The sequence below is a fragment of the Dryas octopetala genome, chromosome 9 (genome assembly GCF_963921425.1).
Source record: "Dryas octopetala chromosome 9, drDryOcto1.1, whole genome shotgun sequence".
NCBI classification, from domain to species: Eukaryota; Viridiplantae; Streptophyta; class Magnoliopsida; order Rosales; family Rosaceae; genus Dryas; species Dryas octopetala.
Genome location: NC_141374.1, coordinates 15298166 through 15315373, shown reverse-complemented (window position 1 = coordinate 15315373; position 17208 = coordinate 15298166). Strand labels below are relative to the sequence as shown.

The following is a 17208-nucleotide window of genomic DNA, read 5'->3' as shown; positions in this document are numbered from 1 at the left end:
CAAAAAATCGGCCAAATCAGAATTCATTTACCCATTCGATTATCATTAAAAAAACCATGATCATTCATTAATTCGACCATCGTTACGTCACTTTTACATATAAATACACTTGAAGAGTTGAAGAGTATAATTCTAATAACTTTCTCGTTGAAACCTTATTGTTTTCATAATTGTGAAGACCACAACGTGATTTCAACAATCTGAGCCGTTCATTTTCTATATTCATAGTCAAAGATCATCCTTACAAAAAATCAGCAAAATCAGAACTCATCTACCCATTCGATTATCATTAGAAAAATCACGATCGTTCATAAGTTGGACCACCATTATCTAATTTCTACATTTCCAATTGAACTAATTTTTTGCAGGGATGATCTTTGAGTGAAAAACTAAAAAATGAACGGTTCGGATCATTGAAAACTTGGAAACACGATCGAGATGTGAGCTTCTACATATAAATACACTTGAAGAGTTGAAGAATATAATTCTAATAACTTTCCGGTTGAAACATTGTCGTTTCCATAATTGTGAAGACCACAACGTGATTTTAACAATCTTAGCCGTTCATTTTTTATGTTAATAGTCAAAGATCATCCTTACAAAAAATTGGCTATATCGGAATTCATCTACCCATTCGATTATCATTAGAAAAACCACAATCGTTCATTAATTCGACCACCGTTATGTCACTTTTACATCTCCGATTAAGCTAATTTTTTGCAAGAATTCTCTTTGAGTGGGGAACTAAAACTTGAACGATTCGGATCGTTGAAAACACGATCGATATGTGAACTTCTACATATAAATACACTTGAAGAGTATAATTCTAATAACTTTCCCGTTGAAACCTTGTTGTTTCTATAATTATGAAGACCACAACGTGATTTCAACAATTTGACCCGTTCATTTTCTATGTTCATAGTCAAAGATCATCCGTACAAAAAATCGGCTAAATCGACATTCATCTACCCATTCGATCATCATTAGAAAAACCATGATCGTTCATTAATTCGACCACCATTATGTCACTTTTACATCTCCGATTAAGCTAATTTTTTGCACGAATTATCTTTGAGTGAGGAACTAAAATTTGAACGGTTCGGATCGTTGACAACACAATTGCATCGTTTGTTTATAAAAATATGTAATAAAATATATAATAAAACATATGTACATTTATGTTTTATTATAGTTGTAATGTTGTATATAATTTTAAAGTTTATTATTTATGGTATTACACTATTACTAACATAATAGTATTATAGAATAACTTAATAAGCATATTAATAATTTATTGAAGTAAACAAACGAAAAAGCTATTAAATATGTTATGATTCACAAACTTAACAAATAAACTGGTCAGCTCAGTTGGTTGAGAGTTGAAGTTTGTTACATGAGGTCTCATGTTCAAATCACAACATAGCCAAAATCCTATATTTTTTTTAACATATATATGTGTCTAAACAGGCTTTGGGCCTATTTGGGCCGCCCGTTTGGGCCTAGCCCGGCCCAGCCCTCCAAGCCCGCAAGCCAAAGCCCGATGGGCGGGCCTTGGGCTTGTGTATTAAAGCCCAAGCCCGGCCCGGTCCGGCCCGAAAGCCCTATTGGGCTTCTATCATTCAAGCCCGAGCCCGGCCCGAACCCGAAAAATTTGGACCGGGCTAGCCCGGCCCGGCCCATTGCCGACCCCTACCGCCTTTGCTGGATGTACTATGCAAATGTATGCGGTCCAGCAACTTTCTTTCAGTGATTTTTATGTAGTATAAAAATGGTACATGGGTCATATAGTCGTATAATTTCTTTGGACAAAGTCCTAGCATTTGAAATCATTGAAGTTTCCCGAAACCTCTCTCGGACAAAGTCCTCTGGCCTGTCCCACAATTTGGGGTCCCTTTAGATTGCAAATGCTTTCACAGATACTATTGTTTTTCGCTGGGGATATAGTGGGTGATTCTTGCATACATAATTACACACTTGGGTCATTCACACCTAGTTTGGACGGGATCCTATATATGGATTCCGTTATGCCAACTTCATATAGGTTCCCGGCTTACCATATAGGATCAAGTCTTGACAAGCTTCCTGAATAGGATTGGCACCCCGTATAGGATCCCATCCAGACCAGGTGTGGATGTCCCACGTATGGATGAGAGTATAGTGTCCTCCCAAATTTACAACTCCAAATGTTTCTTGAGGAACTAAGAGAGGATGTAGTCTTAGTGTTTCTTTGATGAGTGATGACACATTTTAAGTAGTCCATTTGATTGAAAGAGATGAAGAGAGAGACCTGGAGGATTGCTTTCAGGTTGTCTGAAGTGAGCTCAAATTCAAGCATGCCATCCTTTAGAAGTTGGAGGAGAATATCCACAAAGTCCTTCATATCAGGCTCACCTTCTCTCTTTGCTGTCATATGTTCTTCAATCCACTGATCAAAGAATCCATCTAATTCGGTAGTCGTTGCTTTTAAACTTGCAATGAAGCCTCTAAGATGGTCAATCCATCTCAGAGAAGGGAAGAAATCTCCAAAACTGAAAGCCACAAGGTGCATAGACAACCTTCCTGATAACTCTCCAAACCTGGTAATACCATCTTCTTTCACAAACTTTTGTCCCAGAATACACCTACACATAAGGTTGTAGGAGGTTATTGTCAGAATCTCACTTAGATTAATAGGGGATTCACTGACGCACGCTTTGTGTATCCTGCTGACCAATTCTGCAACTACTTCTTCCCTTGCATACTGAAATTGCTGCACTCTTTTAAGGCTCAGCAGTTCAAGAACACAAATTTTCCGAACTTGTCTCCAGTACTCTCCATAAGGAGAAAAAACCACGTCTCGGCATCCATAGAGCAATATCTTTGCAGCCGTAGAATGGGGCCGGCTGGAGAAAATAGTATCATGAGTCTTCATGATTTCATTGGCCATTTCTGCAGATGAAACTTCCAGGGCTGGAACTTGGCCCAACTGTAATAGCATTAGAGGGCCATACTTTTTAGAGAGAGCTTGAAGAGAGCGGTGTGGGAATGTGCCTAGCTGGTGAAGGTTTCCAATTATAGGTAACCTTGTTGGGGATGGAGGTAATTTGAGTTTCCCACCTGATCTGGGCAGTGAAAACAAAATGAAAACAGAAAAAAAGAGAAGAGGAACCAGGGAAAGATTGAAGAGAGTGTTCATTTGTAGCTCTTGCCATAACTGGTTCAACAGTTGTAATAGAGCCATTGCCATAACTTTGGCAGGCCACTTGAAATCTGAGCCTTTCTTATAGAGCAATTCCCCAGGTTCTAAACAATTATTCATGGTTACATATTTATTGTTTATGTACAATTACTACTTTCGGAGACTGTGATGTTGACACAAAATTTATTTGTTAACATTTCAATTTCAAACCATAGAAACAAAATTGGGGTCCCTTCAAATAACCAGTCAGTGGGGCTATCCTCCCAAATAAAAGAAGACAAGCTACGGAAAGCACAGCCTGTGGCCATCACATGTGCAGCTTGATTGGTTTTCCTTGGATTGAAGAAGAATAAACAAGCTAGGAAGCTAACAATGCTCAAGTGTTAAAAGTTAACACTTACAATGCTCAAGTGTTAAAAATATAAATCTTAAATTTTTGGTTGCATGCAATATAATGCCCAGATGTCACTAGTCAGTTGTGACTTGTGAGCTGTTGTAATGTTGATTTGTATGAATAGTACTTTATAGTTTTTAACTTTTAATCTCAAAAAGAAAAATTCTCTCTTTTATTTAAACAATTTTATAGATTGATAATTGAAGATTAATTTTATATTGCAATCATAATGGACAATACAATCACAAAAAAAAAAGAACAACTAGTTTAAGAGAATATATAAACATGAAACCTCTGGATGGAGTGGGATCAAGGGGAGTATGGTATTGGCACAAGATGAAGAGGAGATTTCTTATGGATAGTGAGTCCAGAAACTTCAGTCATATCCAAGGCCTCAGCCAATTCACTACCACCACTAGGCAACTTCCAATCAAACCAATATAGAAGGTTGGCAACCACATATTCAGCTGAAGCAACTGCAAAGGTGATTCCAGGACACCCTCTTCTCCCTCCACCAAATGGAATGAACTGGAAGTCCTGGCCTTCGAAATCAATTGGGTTGCCCTCAAACCTCTCTGGGACAAACTCCTCTGGCCTGTCCCAGAATCTGGGGTCCCTTTGGATTGCAAATGCATTGACAAACACTCTTGTTTTTGCAGGGATATAGTAACCTCCCAATTCTACACCAGCAGTTGTTTCTCGAGGAATCAAAAGTGGACCTGGAGGATGAAGTCTTAGATTTTCTTTGATGACACATTTCATGTACCCCATTTCATTGGTATCACTCATTTCCACCTTTGTTTGTTTCCCCACCACTCTTCTTACTTCTTCTTGGACTTTCTCCATCACACTTGGATTCCTTACAAGTTCTGTCATTAACCATTCCAACCCTGTTGAAGTTGTATCACTTCCTCCCACAAACATGTCCTAAAATCAGCATAAAGACCACAAGTATTTCAGCCAATATACATCGTTGTGTGCGCGTGTGTGTATAGAAACATGACCACCAAAAAAGTGCTTTGTATAGAAGCACAAATCAGGATCAACATCCTTACATAGTTACATGTTGATTTATGTAGTAGATATTTGCAGAATCTCCAACTTATTTTAATTTCTCTAATGTATATAGCTTTGGTTAAGTAGTACCATAATTTTCTGGATAACAAGTCCTACTCTACTCATGCCTACCAATCCCTAATATATGCCCATCATCATTCTCTCAAGTGATGAATCAATGAATATGGTACTGGAACAAGAAGAAGAGGAACTTTCTTATAAAAAGTAAGGCCATTGACTTCACTCATGTCCAACTCTCTCCCCATTTTGCCATCTGGGACCTTCCAATCAAACCAGTACAAGAGGTTGGCAATCACATATTCCAATCCTAAATGTCAAACCAGGACAAGCCCTTCTTCCTCCACCAAATGGGATATACTGGAACTGGTCTTGTCCTTTGAAATCAATCAGGCTGTTACAAACCTCTCTGGAACAAACTCCTCTGGCCTCTCCCAAAACTTGGGGTCTCTTTGTATTGCCCATGCATTGACATAAACTCTAGTTTTTGGAAGAATGTCATAACCTTGCAATTTTACAGAGACAGATGATTCTCTAGGTAACAAAAGAGGAGCGGGTGGGTGAAGTCTTAGAGTTTCTTTGATGATTCTCTAGATAGAGGGAATGTTCTATCAAACACTTTGGTACGTTATGTTATGTTCCCAGACCGACAATTTGAGTAGATTTTGGTTTGAATACATAGTCCAAATTTACAGTCTAGCTCGCAACGTGCCGGATATTTGACAAAAAAAAAAATTTCTTTATCTAGATATATAGAGATAGAGAGGGAAAGAGAGAGGGACCATTAGAATTGCTTTGAGGTTTTCTTGAGTGAGCTCAAAACCATCCATGCCATGCTTTTGGGGTTGGAGGAGAATATCCACAAAGTCTTTCTTGAAAGAGTACTGGTGGTTATGCCCTTTTGCTTTCACTGCCCTATGTTCTTCAACCACCTGATTCAAAAAACAGTCCAATGCTCTAAAGGTTGCTTTAAGGCGCACAATTAATCCTGAAATAATCTCCCAAACTGAAAGCTGTGAGTTGTTCCATCACCTTCCTTGAGAGTTCTCCAAATCTGCTCTTACCATTTTTCTCCTCAAACTTTCTCCCAATCACACATCTAAAAACTCAGTTGTTTGAGGTTGCAACCAGCATCTCACTCAGATTGACATGAGCCCCAGCAAGCCTTGCCTTTCTTATCTTACTGACCAACACTGCAACTTCTTCTTCCCTCACAAACTGAAATGCCTGCACTCTCTTCTGGGTCAAAAGCTCAAGAACACATATTTTCCTAGCTTGTCTCCAGTAGTCACCATAGGGTGCAAACCCAATGTCTGTGCAGCCATAATACAAAATGTCTTCAGCGGTAGTTTTCGGCCGGTTGGAGAAAACAATGTCATGGGTCCTCATAATTTCTTTGGCAAATTTTGCCGATGAGACCACTAAAGTTGGGGCATGGCCTAATTGCATGAGAAGCAGAGGACCATATTTATCTGAGAGAGCTCGAAGAGTGCTGTATGTCTGTGTGCCTAGCTGATGAAGGTTACCAATTATTGGTAGCTGATGAACATGAGAAAAATGAAAAAAATAAAAAAGGAGGAGGAGGAGGAAGGTGTTGAAGGTTAAGCTTCTGTGTAGCTCTAGCCACAGTTGGTGCAAATGTGGTAGTACGCCCATTTCCTCTGCTTGAAATTAAGTACATAAAATTATCAACACCCTCTGCTCCTCAGTCATATATAGCAGCAGCTAACCTTTGAAGTATTGGATGCTTGCGTTTATGTATGGAGGTATGTATATATGTCTGACCTTTAAACAGCTATTAGAGGTATTGTATTGTTATCTGAATATAGAAATGCTTAAAGTGCCTGCTACAATATTAATTAAACTTTGGCCATGAGACAAGCAATTGACATCAGAGAATACTGAAATACATAAGAACTATCAATCAACAAAATTAACTTATTAGGAGAGTTTCAAGAGGTACTGTTGATGCAAATTCTCGTGAGGTAGATGCAACAACTTAGAAATGCTGATCTGGCTGATCAGATGCTTTGCTGGATGATGAAGTGGATGTTGATTGAGATCTTCCTGCAAAAGAAACAAGATCAAAGGAGATGGACCGGTGTGGTACCAGCCAAACACGCTCCGATGATGAAATCAGTGATGGTGTTTGATGGTGGATGAGGAAGAACAGAGGATGAACTTGGGAGAATAGGAAGAACAAGGCAAATGTTCTGGGTTATTCTCAGCAAGTTGGGTAAGCTCTTTGGTGAGTGGGAATTTTTGTGTAAGTGTTTGTGGGTAGATTCATAATGTTGGTTTTTGCACATATGGGTTGATATATATAAGCAAAGGAAAACCTGATGGGTAAGTTACCTGCATTTAAATGAATGGTTGCCAGTGACCCACGCGCCTGGTCAGAACTAGTTGCATGTACAGCTGCTCACCTCCTCAGCATTCAATGCTGCAATGAATGCTCCATTAAATGCAAGGTTGGAAGGTTCAGGCAAACTCCCCCAGTAGTCATGAATGCAGACTGGATATTCTATCTGTCAGGAGATTTGTGTCAGGTGCATTCAAGTGTGGCGGTTCATCCCAACGTGCTCATCCTGGGAATGGCGGCGGAGAGCCGAGCCGAGCCGAACATATATCCTTATGCGTATGCATGAAGTCTATGTGTGATCGGATCGGGCATGGGATTTCAGACCGAGCCGATCCAAAAGATAGGGGTCCCTCCGAGCCCCAATTGGTCGACGCCAGAGCTCGGAGGAGATTTCTTTAGTGCCGAGCCGAACCGATCTGAGAAGACCGTGGAAAGATTGACATTCGTTCCCCTGGAAGTACATCGGTTCGGCTCGGACCGAACATGGAAGGCTCGGCGTAGAGACCCGGTCTGAGCTGGCGGAGGAAGTGCTGAGCAGTGATGACGTGGAGGTCAAAGTCTGACCAGCCACGTGTCCAACCAGGATTGGCTGTTGGATCGGTGTGGGTTTACCCACAAACAGGAGTCCCCCAGCTTCCGATCCGAGCGGACAGTGGTGGGTTGGAAGCTGAAGTGTGATGACCTTTTCAAGAATGGCATTTTTGTTTGATCCGAGCCGAACTCAACAGGACCATGTTCCTGAAGATCCGAACAAGTGATGACTTGTGTTTGGCCAGAATATCTCGGGGGCAGGTGAAGAGACATTTGATTTCTGCATGGGGGAACGTAAGGGTCACCTCATTTATGGGTATTTTGAATGCTTGACAGGTGTCAAGATCTGAGATTTGAAGCGCCACTTTTGAACAGCTGAGATTGATTTGCATGGGGGTATAAAAGTGACCATTTCTCTCTCCTTCCCTTCACATTCTCAGAAGCTCACTCTCTCTCCCTGCGAAACTCTCTCTCTCCCACCGCGATTCTCTCTCTCTCCCCGTTGGTTGAGTGGTGGTCCGATCCCAAGTTCGACCAAACACGGCGATAGGCGAGGTGGTTCCGAGGGTGTTGGGGGTGGAAACTTTGGGCGGAGGAAGACCAGTAAGTGATTCCCCTCCTTTCTGAGTTTTTTGCATTTCGGGTTTTCTGGGTGTGTGTTCTTGGTGTTCTTGAAAAAGGGCCCCTTTTCGATCCAAAAAGTGAGGGAGAAAAACAGAAAAAGGTGTTTTAGTAATGTCTGAATCCGATTCGAGTGATCGGCTCGGCTCGGGGGATGCTTTCGAAGGGGACAGCGAGGCCGAGGTGAGCCGAAGCCCACCAGGGGGGGAGGCAGGCTGGGATAGCCTGTCCGAGGAGCTGAATGAGGTCATCTCGAACTTAGATCGGAACCCAGGTAGAGTGCGCCAACCCCGAGGCGATGAAGAGGAAGTTCAAGCCGAGCCGAGCCCAAGAGTTCCGAAAAGACTTATCTTGGGTTCGGAGGAAAGGGACAGGGGTCATGAGGCATCGACCTCGGATCGGCTCGGATCCGTGATGGGGAGCCCGATCGATCCGGATTTTTATGAAGAGTTGGCTTGGAAGGCCGATCAGATCCCAAACGAGATGACCGAGTTTCATCTCGAGGATCTGAGGGCTCGGTACTCTGTTCCCGAGGCCATAATGATGAGATTGCCGATGGAAGGGGAGAAGCCGAGCCGACCCCCTAAGGGATGGGTGACCATGTACCCGGAGATGTTCGAGAACGGGGTTCGGCTCCCCCTACACCCATTCCTTCAGGATTGGCTGGCCATGATCGGCGCGGCGCCGCACCAGCTCAACCCGAACGTGTACAGGATCATCCTATCCCTGCACATCTTGTGGCACAAAGTGCACAAGTGTGTGCCGGACAAGGATATCCTATTTTGTTCTTATGCGCTGAGGTCGAAGCAGACCGAGCTCGGCTTCTACAATCTGCAGGCCTACTCGGGGCCGCTGTTCACAGGGAATCCTTCTTCCCAAAAGACTTGGAAGAGGAGATACTTCTTCGTCTCCGGGGATTGGGAATTCGCCGATCAGAGCAGACCCACCCCGGCTCGGGTTCCCAGAGCCTTTAGGATCCCAGGTGGGCATTGGAGGGCTGGGGCCGATCCGAGGGCAATTTGTATATATTTTGTAACAATTGTATATATATATATTTTTTTTTTAACTCCTTTTGGGTTCGTCTTTGCAGTCAGCTGGGGCAAATATAAACTCCGAGGCGAGCTGAGGGATCAGATCGCCGTGATCAGAGACTCGCCGACCGAATACCTATCCACAAAGTTCTTGCTCGGGCAGACCCAGATCAGGTCGAGCGGAATCTCCTGGTTTGTGCCCAGGTGGAATCCGAGAGCGGAGAGAGGTATGAGTTCGGCAGATCTGGAGGCTCGGCTCAGGAGAAAGGCGGAGAAGAGCGCCCAAAAGAAAGCTGCAGGTCGGGTGCCCGCCGAGCCGATCCCGGTACCTGCGCCCGCCGCCGCCGCAGCTCGACCCGGGCCCTCCGTGACGAGACCGGCTCGGCAGGGAGAGAAAAGGAAGGGTCCGGCGACCGAGGCTCGTCCTGAGAAGAGAACCCGGGCCGAACCCGGTGATGGAGGTGCCGAAGCCTCTGGCTCGGTGCCCTTGAAGACGGTGGAGGTTGACCCCTGCATCGAGCCGTTCGTCTCGGGCCTTAAGCGCGTGATGACGTCAAAAGCGCAGGAGGGGCTCTGGGCCGGTCAGGAGGAGCCGAGCTTCAGCCACAAAGCTCTGAGCACATCCCGGCAAGCCATGTTGGTAAGTCCTTTTCACTTCGGATTATGTTTATCCGCTCGGTTCAAATTAATAATAAATTGTTTTTGCAGCTCGCCATGAGGCAATTTGAAGCCGCCCACGCCGCTGTGGAGGCCGAGGCGAAAATGGGGAGGCTTCGGGAGCGGATCCAGGAGCTCAAGGAAAAGCTGGCCGAGGCCGAGCGGGTGGTGAAGGCCGAGCGCGATCGGTCGGCGGGTCTGCGGTCCAAGCTGGCCGAGAAAGAGGTGGAAGTCGCTCGGCTCGGTAAGGAGCTCCTTGCATCCGAGCAGAAGGTGGCCGAGCTGGGCCAGTTCGCTGACGACCTTCAGCGGGACGTCGAGGCTGCCGAGCGGAGGGCTGTCGAGTCTCGGCGTCAGGCCGGATTGCCGAGCGTGCAGGCACTTGCCAATGCCCAGTTCGAGGGGTACAAGGAGCTGCTGGAGGAGATCCGGTCGAAGAGGCCGGACTGGGATTTGTCCTTCGTCGGCGAATCCGACGGCGAGGGGGATACCCAGGAGAGCCAATAAGAGGACCTCCCCCCTTCTGATCGCCGAGCTGCCGCCGAGGTGGTCACTTCAGGGACCGAGCCGACGCCGGAGGATCCTCCGCCGCCCGAGTGCGAGCCGACCCCGATCCCCCCAGTCCCCGAATCCGATCCCAATGCTGAGATGCAGATCGGCGGGGTTGAGGTGGTGCAGCTCGGCGAGGAGACGCCCGAGGTGTCCACCGAGCCGATCCAGGAAGGACCTGCCGAGCGATCTGCATGAAAGCTGCTTTTGTTTAATTTTCCTGTTATTTTGTTTTTATTCCCGAGCCGAAGTGTGGTCGGGTTTAATTGTTTTTGGAACAATTTGTACTTGGTTTTATATTGTTTATTTTATCAGTATTTTCTTTATGAGCAAAGTTATTATCAGTTCAGCTCGGAAATTAAGCTAAAGATATAACAAGTAACCCATGAATAAGAAAATGATAAAAGTGACAAACGTAATAAAAACCAAGATATTTTGAGATCGGCTCGGCATGCCGATCGCAATGAAAATGAATGGTAATGATAAATTAGAACTTGTCTTCGGATCAGCTTGATAAACATAACGAAGATAAGCAGGAATTCAAAAACCCTAGTGATCCCGGATGGGCTCGGTATACCCATTGAGATATTTAGGAATTTTGTTTTTTGAGAAAAATATTCAAACCTACTTTCAGATCGGCTCGGCATGCACGATGAAAGTTTTGGTTGGAGTGTATATTTTTCTTTTAGAAATATCCTGTTGAACGTTAGGACTGTAGGAAGTCACTTCGGCTCGGACAGGGATTTTTATAGACCTGATAAGTCTGTACCATGCCGAGCATTGGGCCGAAAGTGGCGCGCCAGCTCGGCACAGGAGTTTATAGACCTGATGAGTCTGTAATATGCCGAGCGTCGGGCCGAAAGTGGCGCGCCAGCTCGACACATGAGTTTATAGACCTGATGAGTCTGTAATATGCCGAGCGTCGGGCCGAAAGTGGCGCGCCAGCTCGACACATGAGTTTATAGACCTGATGAGTCTGTAATATGCCGAGCGTCGGGCCGAAAGTGGCGCGCCAACTCGACACATGAGTTTATAGACCTGATGAGTCTGTAATGTACCGAGCGTCGGGCTGAAAGTGGCACTTCGGCTCGGCACATGGGTTTACTAATTTTTCGAAGGAAACACTTAGATCTTTCCTCTTTGTTGAAAGTGTATAGGAGTAGAGTCCCCAGTGTTTGCTTCGAAAAATAAGAAGAAGATGAGTCAAAATGTGTTCATCTCTTCATTGATTGGAATGGGTGTTAGGTCGGACAGTCCCCGATCCTAATTACATTTTTACTGGTAATAAGTCTTCAAGTGTTCAGCGTTCCAGCTATGCTTGAGAGGCTTCCCAGCCAGAGTGGCCAAGTTGTAAGTGCCAGGCTTGACTATGCCTGTAATTCTGTATGGTCCGGTCCAGTTCGGATCGAATGAGCTCTCCTTGACAGCAAGGGGATTCTTCTTCATGACGAGACTGCCCAATCTGAAGCTTCTGGGCCTGACCCTTTGATTGTAGTATTTGGCTACCCTCTGTTGGTAAGCGGCTCGGCAGAGATTGGCGTCGGTCCGCCTCTCCTCGATCATGTCTAGGCCGAGCCGAAGTCCGGTGTCATTTGTCTTGGGATTGTACGTACCGGTTCGGAAGGAAGGAGTCCCCATTTCGACCGGGACGACAGCATCAGTCCCGAATGCCAACGCGTAAGGTGTTTCCTTCGTGGATTTGCGATAAGAAGTTCGGTAAGACCAAAGCACCTCTGGCAAGAGTTCAGGCCAATTCCCCTTAGCATTATCAAGCTTAGTCTTGAGGGTCTTCTTGATGATCTTGTTGATGGCCTCGACCTGTCCGTTCGACTACGGATGATAAGGAGCGGTAAAGCGTAAGTTGATGTTCAGACGTGAACAAAAACTCCTGAATTTGTTGTAGTCGAACTGCTTGCCGTTGTCCACGATGATGGTGTGCGGCATGCCGAACCGGCATATGATGTTCTTCCAGACGAAGGTCTCCATCCGCTCGGCCGTCGTAGTGGCTAGGGGCTCGGCTTCGGCCCACTTGGTGAAGTAGTCGACTGCTACTACGGCCATGGTGACTTGCCCTTTCGCCTTCGGCATTGGGCCGATCAAATCGAGTCCCCACTGCGCGAACGGCTAGGGACTGGATATGGAGGTCAGCAACTGGGGAGGTTGATGGGGGACTGCGGCGAACTGCTGGCATTTGACACAAGAGCGGGAGAGGTGATCTGCGTCCTTGTTCAATGTCGGCCAGAAGTAGCCCTGTCTGATCGTCTTGTAGGCGAGGGCCCTTCCTCCGGAGTGGTTTCCGCATATCCCCTCGTGAATTTCTCTCAGCACATCCTGACCTTCTTAGGAAGTGACACACCGTAAGTAGGACAGGGAGAAACTCCTCTTGTAGAGCTGACCATCGATCATGCTGAACCGAGCCGATCTGGTCTTGACGAGACGTGCCTTGTCCCTCTCCGGGGGGAGGATTCCGGAGACCAAGTAGCTGATGATCGGCGTCATCCAGTTCGGCTCGGCCTCGGTCTGCATAACGGCGGCCTCGTTTTCGGCGGTGCTAGGTCTGTCCAGAATTTCAACTGGAATGTGCCTAGCGGATCTGGTGTCTGTGGCCGAAGCCAGGCGCGCCAAGGCGTCGGCTCTGCAGTTTTCTGCCCTCGGGATTTGGGATATTTTGTATTCGTGGAAGTTCCCGAGCAGCAAACGGGTCTTCTCGAGATAGGCAGTCATGCTAGGCTCTCGAGTCTCGTAATCTCCCAAAATCTGGTTGACAATGAGTTGGGAGTCGCTGAAGATGTTCAGTTTGGTCGCGCCGAGCTCCCTTGCCAATCTGAGTCCGGCGATGAGTGCCTCATACTCTGCTTCATTGTTTGATGCTTGAAATCTGAAGCGAAGAGCATACTCCATCACAACTTGTTCTGGGGAGATCAGAACAAGCCCAGCTCCGCTTCCCATGGCGTTGGAAGATCCGTCCACGTAGAGGGTCCAGGTGAGAAGATCATCCTGGCCGTGATCGCCATTTGTGTTCGGATCAGACGCGGTTGGTGTAGCGTCGGCGCGCGGTGGGTTTTCCGCTGAGGTGGTCGACTCGCAGATGAAGTCCAACATGGCCTGACCTCTGATGGCCGTCCTGGGACGGTAGATGATGTCAAACTCGCCGAGCTCGATTGACCACTTGATGAGCCGACCCGAAGTCTCGGGTTTTGCCAGGATTTGTCTGAGTGGCTGATCCGTCAAGACGACGATCGAATGAGCCTGGAAGTAGGGTCTCAATTTCCGAGCCGAGCTGACCAGGGCGAGAGCCATCTTCTCGAATTTTGGATATCTGGTCTCGGCATCGGCGAGGGCTCGGCTCGTATAGAAGACGGGGTGTTGTGCACCGCCGACCTCTCTTACTAGAACTGAGCTGAGAGCCGAGTCTGAAACAGAGAGATAGAGAAAAAGTTCTTCACCTTCCTCTGGTTTGGATAAGATGGGAGGTTCCCCCATGTGCCTTTTCAGATCTTGAAAGGCCTGCTCGCATTGGGGGGTCCATTCTATGCCCTTCCCTGCTCCCCTTAGAGCCTTGAAAAAAGGGAGACACCGGTCAGTGGACTTCGAGATGAACCGGTTCAGGGCGGCGACTCTTCCAGTCAGACTCTGGATTTCCTTGCGTGTCCTCGGGGACTTCATGTTGATCAAAGCCTGGATCTTCTCCGGATTGGCCTCGATCCCCCGTTGGCTGACCAGATAGCCAAGGAACTTGCCTGACCGAACTCCAAAGACACATTTGGCTGGGTTCAGCCGCATCTGATACTCTTTTAGGACTCCGAACATGTCTGAGAGGTCCTTGACGTGATCGTCCGCTTTGATGCTTTTGACCAGCATGTCATCCACGTAAACCTCTATGGATTTGCCGATGGAAGATCTGAACATGTGGTTGACCAGCCTTTGGTAGGTGGCTCCGGCGTTTTTGAGGCCGAAGGGCATGACCTTGTAGCAGTACATGCCGCGATCCGTTATGAAAGATGTGCCTTCCTGGTCGGACTTGTGCATGAGGATCTGGTTATACCCAGAATAGGCGTCCATAAAGCTGAGGAGCTGATGTCCTGCTGTTGCATCGACGAGCTGATCTATTCTGGGCAAGGGAAAGCTGTCCTTGGGACAGGCTTTGTTCAGGTCGGTGAAGTCCACGCACATCCTCCACTTCCCGCTGTTCTTTTTCACCATGACCACGTTGGCAAGCCAGTCGGGATAATTGACCTCCCGGATGAACCCGTTGTTTTGCAACTTAGTTACCTCTTCAGCCATGGCGGCGTATCGGACCGGATCGTACGACCTCCTCTTCTGACGGACCGGTTTGCATCCCGGGTCGGTGTTCAGCCTGTGGGTGATCAAGTCGGACGATATGCCCGGCATGTCATCGTAAGACCAGGCGAACACTTCCGCGTTGGCACGGAGGAAGTCAATTATGGCAGAACGTTGCTCGGGGCTGATCTGAGTCCCCACTCGGACGAGCCGATCCGGGGCATCGTCCGAGATCGGCACTCCCTCCCAGGCCTCGGCGGGAAGGGGCCGAGATTCTGGGTTCGGCTCGGAATTGAAATCGAATGTTTCCGCCCTCGGCCACCTGCCCGAATCGGCGATGGAGTCGAGTTCCTGCGAGTTCGGCAGTTGACCCTTCTGCCTGATCGAAGCGGCGTAGCAAGACCGAGCCGAGCACTGGTCCCCCTGGATGACAATGCAGTCGTCGCCCACCGGGCATTTGATGAGGAGATTGGCGTAGTGGACGATGCAGTCAAGGTCGACCAGAGCTGATCTGCCCAGGATAATGTTGTAGGCAGATGACCGCTTGACGACGATGAAGTACGTCATACAGGTCTTCTTGATCGGTCCCTTCCCGAGCGAAAGGGGAAGGTAAATGTGTCCGAGGGGCTGAACCACTTCTCCCCCGAACCCGACCAAGGCGGGAGTGTCGGTCTCCAGCTTATCCTCGCCGATGTCCATCTGCGCGAACGCAGAGTGGTAGAGGATGTTGACCGAGCTCCCTCCATCGACGAAGGAGCGCGCGATGGTAGTCCCGGCCACCTCAGCCACTATGACGACCGGATCATAGTGGGGGAAGATGATCTCATTGGCCTCGTTCGGCTCAAAGGTGACCGGTGCCCAGTCCTTCCGCTGTCTTTTGGAAGTGCTGGGCTGACCCGCTTGGATCGATAGGGACTCGTGAGCTTGAGCCGCCTATCTGACATACTCCTTCTGGGATCGGTTCGAACTTCCCACGAAGGTTGGGCCCCCGCCAATTGATCCGATCGCGGCATCCCTAACATCGATGGTGTTGTTGGGCTTCTTCGGCGCGGCCTTGGGTACCCTAGGCCCGCCGGCCAGGAATTGATTGATCTTACCCGCCCGGGCAAGAGTCTCAATTCCGTCGCGGAGAGCGTAGCAGTCATCCGTGACGTGGCCGTGATTGGAGTGGTACTTGCAGAAGACGCCCTCCCTGATCTTGTCTGGGGGTGGCCCCTTGATCTCCCTGGCAGCTGGGAGTTGGTTCTTGATCTTGGAGAAGATCGTTTCCAGACCGGCGTTGAGAGGAGTGTACTCTGTATACTGGATGAACTTGGGCCCCTTGCCCAGAAGTTGGCGCGGTTCCTCCGTTTTGGTCTTTTTGGACTGGACCTGGGGTTTGGGGCTTGCAACCTCTCCCTCCTTCCTCTTGGCTGAGGTTGGCCTGGGATTCAGGGCTCCACCTGAGCATCCCATTCCTCGACCCGCGCCCACTTTGTGGCTTCAGCAGAAAGCTCATCATAAGTAGGGGGAGGATTCCTCATCAGGTGGGAGCGGAGTCCCCCGGCGAGCAGACCTTGCATAAGGGCGTTTTTAGCTGATCTGTCGTCGCAATCGTCGCACTTTGTATACTCGATGTTGAAGCGGATCAGATAAGCCTTGAGGCTTTCCCCTTCCTGTTGTTTAATGAGCGACATATCGTTCAAGTTGTAGAGTCGTTCGGATACAACCCGATATCTCGCCAGGAAGGCCCTCCGGAGGTCGGAAAAGGAGTCGATGGAGTTGGGCTGGAGAGTCCGGAACCAACCCCGAGCCGATCCCTTCAATGTTGAAGGGAAGATTCGGCACTTAGTAGCTTCAGATGCCTGACGGGCCTCCATGGCGTATCTGAAGCTGTCAAGATGGTCGTAGGGATCCTTAGTCCCGTCGTACTGGTCCATTTTGGGGGGCTTGGTATCGCGGGAGACCTCAGCATCCATGATCCTGCTGGTATACGGGAGGGGGAGTTCCTCACCGTGGTCAGCTCTGCCGGTATACCCCCTGGAGACCTCGACTTGGCCGACCCGATCGTGGACGCTCCGGATTTGGTCCTGGACCAGAGTCCGGACAAGATTTTCCACATTGGGCGGGGTCGGCTCGGCTGCATTTTCCCCTGAGCACTCGGCCCGGTTACCGAGTCTCTCATTCACCGGCTGACGAGTGATCCTCTCGCTCACCGGTCGTCGATCCGACATGATCATAGTAGATCCCAGTCGGTTGCTCACGGATCGTCTCCCCGAATGAGTGTCTGATATGGAGGGGCCTTGACTGGTGGTGGGACCAAGTCTGTTTCTGACTGGCACCCTGGGTTCAGTCGAACCAGTTGGGTTGACATCCCCCAACCTGGATCGGATTGGAGGTCGTTGATCCGTGCCCGGCTCGGCACGGTCTCCTCCCAGACCTTCAGGAGAGTGTTTCCTGAAGGCCGCCTGCTTCTGCTGGAGGAGGCGGTGGGCTTTCAAGAACTCGGCCTGCTCGGCCGGAGGCATGTCCTCGAAGCCCGAAAATACGT

At 48.2% G+C, this 17208-nt stretch overlaps 1 protein-coding gene and 2 pseudogenes across 1 annotated transcript; all 3 read right to left on the bottom strand.

Moving 5' to 3' along the window:
• Nucleotides 1–1729: 1729 nt before the first annotated feature.
• LOC147274683 (phenylacetaldehyde oxime monooxygenase CYP71AN24 pseudogene) lies at nt 1730–3772 on the bottom strand (annotated as a pseudogene).
• Nucleotides 3773–3881: 109 nt separating this feature from the next.
• LOC147274682 (phenylacetaldehyde oxime monooxygenase CYP71AN24-like) lies at nt 3882–4499 on the bottom strand. Its single transcript, XM_086257501.1, has one exon. It carries the CDS (start codon nt 4494–4496, stop codon nt 3882–3884), a length of 615 nt encoding a protein of 204 aa, XP_086113627.1. The 5' UTR covers nt 4497–4499.
• Nucleotides 4500–5035: 536 nt separating this feature from the next.
• Nucleotides 5036–6035, bottom strand: LOC147274681 (phenylacetaldehyde oxime monooxygenase CYP71AN24 pseudogene; annotated as a pseudogene).
• Between the last annotated feature and the right edge of the window lie 11173 nt (nt 6036–17208).

Coding starts and splice junctions, on each gene's coding strand:
- LOC147274682 (XM_086257501.1), bottom strand. CDS start 4,496: ATGTTTGTGGGAGGAAGTGATACAACTTCAACAGGGTTGGAATGGTTA.